A 12,974-nucleotide genomic window follows, 5' to 3' on the forward strand; every position below is an offset into this window, starting at 1 on the left:
CAAGATCCTTTCCAGGTAAGTAATCATGTCTGCAATTTTCCTAGTTCTTTGTTATTTAATAACTCTGAGTCCGATTACTTCTCCTCCTCCAAATTTTAATGTCACTTACTACATAAAGTATTACCCAATTATCTTTTGCTCAATGTCTTATAATTTATACACTGGAAGGGTATTATTCAAAATATGACAATGGGCGTTGAGGCAGGCACTTGTTGGGATGAGCACCGGGTGTTGTATGTAAGCCAATTTAACAATAAATTATATTAAAAAATATGACAAACATTAAGAATGACAAAAATGAAGAAACAGGATTTTTTTCAACCTATAAAAAGTTCTGCTGCAGTTTTTCAAATTTTTTATTGGATTTAAAATGCTTTTAAGGGATATACAGATACACAACTAGTTTGATCAGCTACTAATATATTTTGGTATCCCTTTATTTTTGTACTCAACAGCCAGTTCACCTTTTCTCCATGTTCAACACTTAGTTTTGGTAAAATTTTGCCATGTTCTTCTTCATCTGTTACTAGAGCATGAGTATTTCTACCCTGCTTTGTATAAGCTGCTTTTTTAGTTTTCTTCCTGTGGGTATGTTTTGTAGGGCTCTTCTGTTTTTTTTCAACTTCACTGCTTACATCCCACAACATTATCTTCCCATCATTCCCTCCAGTAAGCAGCATATAGGATTCTGGCAGAAAGCAGACCTGGGATACTCCCAAAGTGTGGCCCTTAAATCCCAGTTCTTGTTCACACTTAACTCCCACCACCCTAAAGATTCGAACCTTACCATCTTCTGCACCACAGCTAAAAATATTGCCACATGATGCTACAGACACAGAGTGGGCTAAAGCAGGGTTTAAAAGCTGACCAGGTGATTGTGGGCTTTCCATCTCTTCTGTTTCATCTTCCTGCAAATTTGTAATCCAGAGTGGCCGTGCTTTCTGAAGGTTCCACAGCATCACCTTTAAATAAGAGGAAGTTATGTAGTCAAACAGAGGCCTAGCCATTTTGCTCAACTATCATGCTTATTCCACTTGTAATAAAGTCATCAAAGTAGTCTGATAATAATTAGTATGATACATTTCTAGCAATATTAAATTTTTAAAAATTCAGCTGGCACCACAATGTGCCAGTGGAAAAACTCAGACGCCAATGTAGAAAACAAGATCCTGAATAACTTGGGATTAACAAACCCATCAAACTGTAATCCACATTCTTGAGCAGTTGCATTTCTTTAAGTCACTGTACCCTCATCTCTACAAGTAAAATAGAACATTATAAAACTTATTAATTTTAGTCTATGCTGGCTGCAAGTCAGAAAGCCTGTCAGCTAAATAAATGAAATCTGGATCATCACTGAAATGATTTGTATCTGGGATGCTTTCTCTTTCCTTTCATACAACCCAAAGTACCCATTTTAGAGGCTTACCTCAAGTTCCTGTCCCTCTCGGAAGGCTTTCCTAAATATTCCAGCCCACTTCTCTCTTGCCTGTATTTAGTTTCTATGCTATTAATTAACATATACTATTAGCTTGTCAGTTTCTTGAGATTTAATTCACCTTAAACATTTTTTCGTAAATTTTAAGTAGGCTCCACGCCCAACATGGGGATTGGACTCACAACTCTGAGATCAAGAATCATGTGCTCTACCAACTAAACCAGCCAGGCATCCTGAGATTTAATTAATCTTTGCTTAATACCTGGAAAGAGCAAAAATTCCATATCCATCTGTTGATTAATTTGACATCTTGGCATATGTGGGTTTTTTTGTTGTTCCCTACCATGATTTTGGACCTACTAAATTGATTTAAATGAAATGCTAATTAAAACCTGTTTAAAACAAAAAACTTTGTGAATTGATTTTACTCTATAATCTAGTGATTCATTTTCTTCCCACAGCAACCAATTTGAAAAGGAAAATATTCTTCATACTTTCAGAGAATAGACAGCTTTATTTTACCATCTAGTATTATCCCTTAATTATTACTCACAATTTAAAATAGACCTAGAATAAGCATGGTTCAGTCAAAAGCACAGATCTGAACTGACAAGATCACTACTGCTGATGAATATTAAGGATTTGGTTTTCTATTGAAGGTAACTGCCCTCAACTCAGCCTCTGAAAGAAGTGACCTCTAATAACACATTCTGCTTCTATCAAGAAAAGCACTGAAAACTCTTTTAGATTGGATTTATAACATTTTACTAAGTGGCCAGCAGTTGCTACTTGGCTGAAGCTAAAATATTAACAAATTAAAATAAATTAAAGTAAAATAAAGAAATACCAGAAAATATAACAAAGATGTGATATGGACATGATATGGAAACAAATCCCTAAAAAAAAAAAATCTGAACACAAGGCAAATGGCACATTCCCGAATCTGCTAACTTAACTGTCTTGGCAGGTATCCCCAAGTCTTTCTTGCACTACCGTGCATGATGCCTAGATTATATTTTCTGCCCTCTTAAGACATTAACTATACTCAAAGTATTTTCAGCAGCTTAAACATTTTTGTATTTACTGAAATCTAAATGTGTTAACAGCCATCCCAGATTCTACCAATCCAAGAATAATTTTCAAGTATTGAAGATTTCCAGACTGTTCCTTTCTGGACATTCTCTATACTACTTTACTCTTCCTAACCGCCAAAGATTCCAAGGTGTTTTACAATTTCTCAACCACCTGGTTCAAGTGGTGTCACTCAAAGCAGGAAAGCAAGAGATACTAAAAGAAAAGAACACAAGAGTCTGGGGGTTATGGTCCTACAAAATGTCAGTGGGGGGAGAAAGTGGACAACTGGCAAATGTTCAGAAGTGAATGCAATCACATCAAAGTGACCCTGCTCACAAATTCCTCCCCCTACAAAAACATTTCTTTCCACAGAAAAGATTAATTTTTAAGGGAAAAAAAAAGCCTTCCTGCCATCCTGATCCTTAAGTATTTGTACTAGTGATCCTTCAAACTCCAGAAAAAACAATAAACCTTTTGAACCATTTATTTTCAGATGTGGAAATGAGGGGCAAAAAATCAATGTGTATGCCACAGAAATATATGATGGTCTCAAATTTCCAAAGGTCTTTACAAGAGAAAACTGTATCTGAGTGGTGGCTACACATGTATTTAATGTTCTTCTTATACTTTACACATATATTATAAATATTTTGTAGTTATTTATTAAAAAATTAAGCAGTCTAGGAGCTCCTGGGTGGCTCAGTCGGTTGAGTTTCCGACACTTGATTTTGGCTTAGGTCATGATCCCAGGGTCTTGGGATCCGTGCTGTTTGCGTGGAGCCTGCTTAAGATTCTCTCTTTCCCCCTCTGCCACTCTCCTGCATTTGCACTCTCTCTAAAAAAAAATAAAAAAATAAAAAAAAAAAGAAAGAAAAAAAAATTAAGCAGTCTCAAATGTCTTAATAAATCAATTTGTTAAGTTCCCTGCCACTCTAAGTGTGCTTTGCCTAATTATTTAAACTGATGTAAATCAAAGGGTATAATTTTTATGATTTCTGTAATAACAAAGATAGGTACATTGAATATATCTCCTGTGTGTGGCAATAATTCAATTCCTGCCTTGAGGTAAAATGTGTTTGTTCAGAGAGAAAGAGCTCTCAAAATTAACCTTATAACAACTCCATTCCACTTTTATGCCTACAGTCTTGGACTCCTTCAGATTAGCTATTCTTAAAGTTTAGAATAACATCAGATAACCAGGTTTTAAGAAGTAAACTGTTAGATACACACCTTGAGTGGAAGTCAAATGCTTAACTGACTGAGCCACTCAGGCACTCCAAGGAAAGTAATTTCTTAAAAGTTCTGTGTGCTTACCACTGTTAAATCACAACCCAATGCAGAAATTAATCTACGGTGAATATTTAGGTCTTGGCAGTCAAATCAAATAAGCAATTACCTAAGCCTCCTTTTCACAAAATATTTAGGTTGTTCTATATTGCTCTCTAGCAGTTGCCTGCCACTAGAACTTCTCTCCCAGAACTGACGGCAAAATAAATTCTAGATGCCCATTTCTTATCTAATCTGAGAAGTATATAGGTCATTTTTGCACACCTAATTGTTTACTGCCATGCCTAGTATATTAATGAACCAGAGATTGGAAACTGGTACAGCCTAAGGTTGAAAGAATGACTAGTCAAAGAGACACTGTACAATCTGCCTACTCAACACAGATATCCACCTGGATGTGTAGGTCTTTTGTGTGTGTGTGGGGGGGGGGGGGGGTGCGCACGCGCGCACGTGTGTGTGTGTAGGTCTTTCTGTATAACAAAAATAGGCAGATTATCACCATGAGGGTAGAAAATGTAGGTTTGTAAGGGCTTGGTCAAGACCTAGGTGTGGATAAAGAGTTTATAGGTTGTAGGGTCACTGTGCCCCTCAAATGCAGAATGATTCCCAACAGAGGAACTATAAACATTTTTGGTAAGACAATTCTTTATTGTTTAGGGACTGTCCCAGTGCTGCTGGCCATCGACTGATCCTGCCTACTAACTACCAGTAGCTTGGGGGAGGGTAATGGCAGTCATTGGGGAAAAAACAAAACCCAGCCTCGTTTATTTCTAACTTATGAGGGGGTGTAGTGGGTAGAGAAGGGAGTGGTAAAGACTGCTGGCCAAATAGGTAGAAAGATAAAGCCTTTGATGATATTAATGGAATCACAAAGTCTTGAAAGATACTGTACACAGTAAAGAATATAGACTGGGGCACATGGGTGGCTCAGTTGATTAAGTATCCACCTCTTGATCTCAGCTTACGTCACAATCTAATGGTTCGTGGGGTCGAGCTGTGGATAGGGCTCTGTGCAGACACCGTGGAGCCTGCTTGGGATTCTCTTTCTCCCTCCCTCTCTGACCCTCCTCCACATACTTTCTTTCGCAAAATAAATAAATAAACATTAAAAAAAAGAATAAACACTTATAACTGTGCAGGACACACGTCATTAATAAACAATGATTCTTTTTCTAGAAGTCGCCTGTTTGCAAACCAAGAACCTTTTCTAACACATTGCTGATGATCTCCTGCTTGAGATCTCCTGTTTGTGATACCTCTGGTGTCACAGAAAAAAAATACAGCCTTTGGAGCCAGAGAGACTCAAGTCCGAATCTCAATTCAGGCAGCTATATGGATACTTAATTTGAACCTCAGTCTCATTTCTAAAAAAGTAACAGTAATTATCAGGGTATGAGTTGAATGAAAACTAATATGTAAAGCACTGGCAAGTAGTAAGTGCTTACCAAAGAGAAACCATGATTATTCTCACTCCAGTGATACATTTATTTTTAACTAGGCTTCATGCCCAGCATGGAGGCCAACGTGGGGCTTAAACTCACAACCCTGATATCAAGACCTGAGCTGAGATCAAGAGTTGAATTGGACACTTACCTGACTGAGCCACCCAGGCACCCCTACAAGATTTACTTTTAAGAGGAAGTACATCTGGGGCATCTGGGTGGCTCAGTTGGTTGAGCATCCGACTTCAGCTCAGGTCATGATCTCACAGTTTGTGAGTTCGAGCCCCCCGCTGGGCTCTGTGCTGACAGCTCAGAGCCTGGAGCCTCTTCAGATTCTGTGTCTCCTTCTCTCTATGCCCCTTCCCTACTCATGCTCTGTCTCTCTCTGTCTCTCAAAAATGAATAAACGTTAAAAAAAAAAAAAAAAAATTAAGAGGAAGTACATCTGCTATGGGAAAGTTCAAGCTATCTGAAAGCTTTCTTTTATTAAACCAAACCAAAGTCTGCTTCCCCATGACTTCTATTACCACTAGCACATTCTACTTTTCCCCCTCATGAAAACTAAGAATTAAACAGTTCCATTTCCAGGGCGCATGGATGGCTGAGTCAGTTAAGTATCTGACTCTTGGTTTCAGCTCAGGTCATGATCTCACAGTTCATGGGTTAGAGCCCTGCACTGGGCTCCGTGCTGACAGTGTGGAGCCTGCTCAGGATTCTCTCCCCCCTGCCCCAGTTCATGCTCTTTCTAATAAATAGATAAATAAAAAAAATAAACAAACACTTCCATTTTACCCACATAACGGGGTTTCTTGCTATATCCACTCTTCTGACAGACTTCCTCTGAATTTGGTCTAATTTGTGATGTGATGTTCCTTTTAAAACTTACTCAAGGCAATGCTCTGATCTTGGTCACCAATATACAATAATTCAATTAATACACCACAGAATTTTAAAGTAAGAACAACAAGAGATTCTCTCTCTCTTTTCTTTTAGAAAAAATAATAGAATTTGTAGAGAGTGGGCGATAGTCTTCCTTCAGCATGCTCCTGTTTAAAAAGATGTTTAGAATCAAATATTTCAATTCTCAGGTTTTATGACTGTCTTAAGCACAGAGAAAGGAAGGCTAAAGGATAAATGATTACTTTATGAATAAAATCTACTTGGCTTTGTCAAGTTAGCATTAAACATGCAGAAATAAAGCTCATGCTTCATACACAGATAAGACACGTTAGAGAACAGAAAATGCAAAGATATATTTAGCCTGGTCAGTAATTTGATCGTTACCAAACCCATTAAAAATTACCCAAGTACTCTCTGCAAAATATTCATTACCTGCATATCCAGTCCACATGACACCAGGCTCTGAGGTCTTTGAGGCCGAAAAGCTACCGAAGAACAGATATTGGAATGTCTCTTCAGTGATCTGCTAACTTTCTTATTTTCCAAATCTAGGATTTTGATTGCTCCGGAGTCATCGGCAGAAGCCAGCAGGTTTTCAGTTTCATTCAATGAGAGACAATTGATCTCTTCTTCATTCACATGAAAATGGTCCAAAGAACCTTTGAGTGACCGGACATCCAGTAAGCTAATGGTTTCTCCATGTGAAGCATAGAGCTTAGTGGGGCAGGAGGGAGAGAATAAGACACTGGTAACATCATCAGCCCCTTGGAAGCGTTTATGTCCTAATGGAGTCCCATCTTCACCCCAAACCATAAGATCACCACCCTCTGCTCCAGAAGCGACTAGGCCTTCTTGACTTGCATTCAGGCAGAGAATAGGTGAAGAATGTCCACCAGTCCACTTGACGGCCATTATGGCCCAGAAGACACTGTGGAGAGGGGGAAAAAAACTATAATCTCTTATTTAAGAACTTGATGGGAGGAGACAAATACAATATGCAGTATTTCACTTAAATATTTAAAAAGACATCTAAAAAACCTTAATTTAAAAAAAGGACATTTGAAGATCAAGTCTACAAAAGTTTAGTTGAACACAGGATTGTGGTACACCTGGCTGGCACATGCGTAAATGGACTTTCTATGCTATCAGGGACCCAGGCAAACCTTGTCCTCTAGCATCTGATATGAGGTTCACATTAGAATAAACATCATATATTTAAATTAGTAAAAATTATTTTTAAAAGAGAGATGCTTGGGGCACCTGGATGGCTCGGTCGGTTAAGCATCCGATTCTTGATTTCAGTTTAGGTCATGATCTCATGGTTTGTGAGTTTGAGCCCCACATCCGGCTCTGTGCTGAAAGTGTGGAGCCTGCTTGGGATTCTCTCTCTCCCCTCCCCCATCTCTGCCCCTCCCCCCTCAAAACAAACAAACAAACAAACAAACAAACAAACAAACATTTAGGGGCAACTGGGTGGCTCGGTTGAGTGTCCGACTTCAGCTCAAGTCATGATCTCAGTTTGTGGGTTCAAGGCCCGCATCAGGCTCTGTACCGACAGCTCAGAGCCTTAAGCCTGCTTCAGATTTTGTGTCTCCCTCTCTCTCTCTCCCCCTCCCCCACTCTTTCTCTCTCTCTCTCAAAATAAACGTTAAAAATAATTAAAAATAAACTTAAAAAAATAAAAAATAAAAGAGAGCTGTTCAATTATCAAGTTATATCTTTTATATGAATAATGTTTTAGAGAATGAGCTCTGGAGCTAGATTCTCTGAGTTTGAATAGCTCTACTACCTATTATTAGCTGGGTGACTTTGGTCAAGTTACTGAACCTCTCTGTGATTCATTTTCCTTCTCTATAAAATGGGGGTAATAAAAATAATAGCACCATTTCACAGGATCATAGCAAAATAATATGTGTAAAGCACATATAACAGTGTCTGGTACATAATGAGGGCTCAACAAATACTACCATGATCACTTTTCCTATTTAAAAAAAAAATATTTTAATGCAATCTCTACACCCAACATGGGGCTCTAACTCATAAACCCAAGATCAAGAGTCACATGCGCCACTGACTGAACCAGCCAGGCACCCCTCACTTCTCCTATTTTTATTAGGCTGGTCAAAGTGGTATCATGTATCTACATCAATGGTCCTCAAAGTATGGCCTCCAGACCAGCAGCATCAGCATAAACTAGGAACTTAGAAATATAAATTGCCCAATACTACCCTAGAGAATCAGAAATGCTGGGGTTGGGGCCTAGCCATTTGACAATAGTTTAAAAAAAATTTTTTTTAACATTTATTCATTTTTTGAGAGACAGAGTGTGAACAGGGGAGGGACAGAGAGGGAGACACAGAATCCAAAGCAGGTTCCAGGCTCTGAGCTATCAGTACAGACCGGAAACGGGGCTTGAACTCAAGAACTGTGAGATCATGACCTAAGCCGAAGTGGGCTTAGGTCACCCAACATGGGGCTCAAACTCACAACCCTGAGATCAAGAGTCACATGTTCTATTGACTGAGCCAGCCAGATGCCCTGTACTCATGTATTTTTAATTACTTTATCACCCACTTAACACTTAACAGCAGTACTTATGTGCGAAATTGAGATTCTTGATACACTAGGCATCCCAGATTTATATAATGAAACTGTCATATAATACCACCCTGCCTTAACTGCCTGTTGGATAAAGCAAAAAAAGGAAATCAGGGCAATTTATATAACTCTAAATGGTTAGAGAAAAGAAAGCAAACAAACCTACCGGGAGAATTTATCTAGTGAGAAATTGCCATTGCTGCTTTCATATTTTCAGATATGAAACCTGAATTTAGTCCAATAGCACAGAGATAAATTTCCTAATATTGTTCTGAAAAATGATTTAAAATAATCTGGCAATCTGCCCGAAGTTTCTATTCCTGACACAAAGCTTATTTCCTCCCATTTTTAGACACTCGCACATATACAAAATCACTAACTAGACTGCAAAAAAATCACTAATCTTTTAGTAATCAAAGTAACAGGGGAGGGGGGGGAAGTAACAGAAACATGGTCACATAAACAGATATAGCAATTCTCATAAAGATGACAAAATAGGAAAGACAAAAAGATTATTTAAAAAAACATTTATTTCAGCAGAAGCACTGAATTAGTATACAGACGAAACTAAAGACTGAAGTAAATAAGTTTTAAAGGAGAGGTTTGGAGAGGAAATGACTCAGAAAGAGGTAAAGACAGGGAACTCGGGTAGTTTGATTTTTGCTGACAAGTAATGAAATAGTAGTTAAATAATTTTCTACCATAAAAAAGGCTTTTGCCACATGTTCCAGATAAACGAAGAAAAAAGTACTCTTAGCACAATTTGAAATAAATGTTATTAACGTTATTTAGGCTTAGGGACTGTCATCTGTGGTGACTGACTTATCACGTTAACATAGATAAAATGCTACCTTAAAATATGAAGTTTGTATTAACCATTGAAAAGACCAGTAGAGTTACAAATAATTTTAACTTTTTTCTTTAGAGAATTGATCGATTATTTCCTATGTTAGTTTTAATTTTTCTACAGTGAATCCACTTTAAAGTCCAGGGAAGTCTGCCCTCTACAGCTTTAGGATTTTGTGTGCATGTATGTTTTTGAATTCCTACTGGGATTTTAAGTTTTCTCTAAGGCAAGAATGAGGCAAGGTTTCTAGTACTTCTGTTTTCCCATCACATATCTACCCACAGGTGACCTAAGTAAATGCCGACTGGTGAAGTTTTAGCAGGTTTTCTGCTTAATATAATTTTTTTCTGGAAAAGACTAACTCATTAAAGACACACGTGGTTAAGCTCACCCCAAAGTGTGAGAAATTAGGCAATAAATGGATTTTGAGCTTAAAGGAACTATTACAGACAACACAGCTCCTGTAAATTTTTCCATAATGGAACCAGTAAGTGTCTATTAATCTCACAAAACCAAGGTCAGCCCTACCTTAACCTCTACGCACCAGTGTAAAATACAAATTAAACTTCTAATCTCTACATCACATGAATAATATTTACTGATCACCAAGCTAGTCAGAAATATAAAAATAAAGACCTATTATGGAGAATGTTAAGAAAAATAGTTGAAGGGCTCCTGGGTGGCTCAGTCAGCTAAGCATCCAAGTTTGGGTCAGGTCATGATCTCAGAGTCATGAGTTCAAGCCCCACATTGGGCTCTCTGTTATCAGCACAGATCCTCTGTCCCTCTCCTCTCTCTGCCCTTCCCCCGCTTCTGTGCTCTCTTTCTCTCAAAAATAAACAAACATTAAAAAAATAAAATTAAAGCAAGAAAAACTGTTGGGAAAGTCCCAGAAATGTACTATACATTGAAGCATTTCAGCTTATGCAGGGTATTGATCACGGGAGTCAACCAGAACCCCTGGGATCACTTGTTTAGTCTACAAAATTAAAATTATTTGTTCTTATTTGAAACATACCCAAAGGCCACTATCAAAAAGTATTAAACAACAGGGGTGCCTGGGTGATGCAGATGGTTGAGCACCTGACTTTTGATTTCAGCTCAGGTTATGCTATCATGGTTTGTGAATTTGAGCCCTGCATTGGGCTCTGTGCTCTCGGTGCGGGGCCTGCTTGGGATTCTCTCTCCTTCTCTCTTTGCTCCTCCCCAACTTGTGCACTCTCTCTCTCTCTCTCTCAAAATAAATAAATAAACTTAAAAAAAAAAGTATTAAACAACAGATTGCTGTGGTATAAGGCAGTGGCAAAAAAATGTAATTAAATCTGAGTTAAATCAAAACAATCTTTCAGAAATGAGCTGTCAAGCCACTGTTTCTTGTTTTTCCTTACTGGGACAGCAAAGCCTACAAGAAATAGGTAGGAGCCATTACCTCCTTGTTCAGGTATCAGGTCAACAAGCTTCTCTTCTCATAGGTAATGTCTAAAGCAATTTATCATAGCCTATTGTGCATTACTCTAATTAGATAATAGTTTCCTTTAACACCTAATGAAATCATGGAGTGGGCAAGGAAAGGTGGGGTATCTTGAGAACATTTTTAGAAAGGGTGGAAGGCGAAGACGGAAGTTCTGAACAGTCAGAAGGCAGGAGGGTACTAAATATGGGGGAGGGGCAAGGTCAGGAGGATGATTTGTAGAAAGAAAAGGACCCAGTCATAAAATCTTTTCCTACTTTGAAATTCTGCCTGGGGCACTTGCAGGGGTACTTGCCACAAAGTCAGCTCACTGACTGGGCTATATTAGCACCAGAATTATCTCATAGATCCTTCAAAGGCTCCACCTCACCTACACTGTGACAGACAGAATAAATGTCAAAGTCTTTAATAACTGAATATCTAAATACTGCTCCAGTTATATTTCCATGTGCCCACACGTCCTTTTCAAGTGTCTGTGCCTTCAAAGCTGTTGATTCTGCCTGGTTCTTTGTCCCCTTCTCAGATGGACCAAACTCTACTTATCTTTGAAGAATAAAAAAAAAAAAAAAAAAAAAAAAAAATTAAAGTGCCTTCCCTAACAAAACTCTGACCTCCTTGGGAGGGGACATCTTGTATGTCCCATAGATGAAAGTTGAAAAATGAATAATGAATAAAACTCCCTAGTCTGAGATTACACTACCATTCAAACAATATGAGGTAGTCACTATCAGTATAATAAGTATAGGTCAATTTTTTTTTCACGTTTGGGTTTTCCAAAGTTGGTCCTGATGTGGAGAAGCTGGATAGCAACCAAAATGATTGAAAGGCTGTGGCATTAGCACTAGTTAGTAAAGAATCTGGGATATTAAACTGGGAGGAAAAAAACATCTGGGAAGAAGGGACTAGCAAATAATAAACACTATTTACCAGAGAGTAGAGAAGGTAGTTGCTGTTCGTTTTTAATGGAGAATTAGAAATGTATTATACAGAGGGAACTACTGAAAAGATTTCTTACCACATAAAGGCAAGACAGTGGAGTTGACTACTAAGGGAATCTGTGAGTCCTATAATAATTACCCCAGAGTTGTTTTGATAATTATATAAAACTCGAATCAAAGACCTGGCACAATGCCTTGTTCACATGATGTTTATTATTTTCTCTCACTAAGCATTCTTTAAAGGCTGTCAGAAAACTTTTGGCCACCTAGGAAAATGCAATATAACCAAATAATGCTTAAATTCTTTCTCTTCCAAGAAGCCATCTATAATTACAGCCTCCACATCATTCTCCCTATTGGAATGTCTAATTATATAAAAACACGCTGCCTGGATCCGCCTACTAATCGGGTTAGCAGGAAAAACTGGGAAAGGCTACATTTTGTCCAAAGAAGGGAGGACTTAATCAGCAATTACTCGGCACTTTCAGGCTATCGAAACATTTGGGCGGGGGTGGGGGGAGGTGGTGCGGGGATTCAAATATGATGACCTTATTTTCCAAATACACGCTAGGACTCAGGTTCTGATAAGTGCCAGTACCAACAAAGAACAACAGGGCTTGACCAGGAGAAGACGACCTCAGACGCCGAAGGTAAAGAAAGAAGATCCAACTTAAGTAGAAGGTGGCGGAGCTAGGACTTGGCTAGCAAGGAACTGGAAATTTCATGCGTTAGAGTGGAGTCTGAAACAGGGACCTGACACAGGAAAACCTCACAGGGAAAGGGGCCCAGGAAAGCAGACGCGAGACCACTAGACCAAAAAAAGGAAAAGACACCGAAGAACAGCCACAAAGCCACAGATGCCAGCCTCATACCTGCGCTTCCCGCTTTCCTCCTCGGCGCCTCGTGATGACCTCACCTGTGGGCGCCCAATCCCATCTAGCGCTGGGCGCGGGGCGCCTCAGCCAAACAGTCACATCCG

General features: G+C 38.7%; 1 protein-coding gene across 2 annotated transcripts; it reads right to left on the bottom strand.

Annotated features, from left to right (window-relative positions):
* Positions 1 to 338: 338 nt before the first annotated feature.
* On the bottom strand, positions 339 to 12,952 carry WDR53 (WD repeat domain 53). 2 transcript variants are annotated; one of them, XM_042955875.1, is made up of 3 exons: positions 12,868 to 12,952; positions 6,574 to 7,069; positions 339 to 962 (listed from the first exon to the last, which is right to left on the bottom strand). In XM_042955875.1, exons 2-3 carry the CDS (start codon positions 7,051 to 7,053, stop codon positions 366 to 368), a joined length of 1,077 nt encoding a protein of 358 aa, XP_042811809.1. In that variant the 5' UTR covers positions 7,054 to 7,069; positions 12,868 to 12,952; the 3' UTR covers positions 339 to 365. The 2 variants fall into 2 exon arrangements, with proteins under 2 accessions (XP_042811809.1, XP_042811810.1); XM_042955876.1 differs by lacking the exon at positions 12,868 to 12,952 and adding an exon at positions 11,985 to 12,434.
* Between the last annotated feature and the right edge of the window lie 22 nt (positions 12,953 to 12,974).

The sequence above is a fragment of the Panthera leo genome, chromosome C2 (assembly GCF_018350215.1).
Source record: "Panthera leo isolate Ple1 chromosome C2, P.leo_Ple1_pat1.1, whole genome shotgun sequence".
In the NCBI taxonomy this organism is placed as follows: Eukaryota; Metazoa; Chordata; class Mammalia; order Carnivora; family Felidae; genus Panthera; species Panthera leo.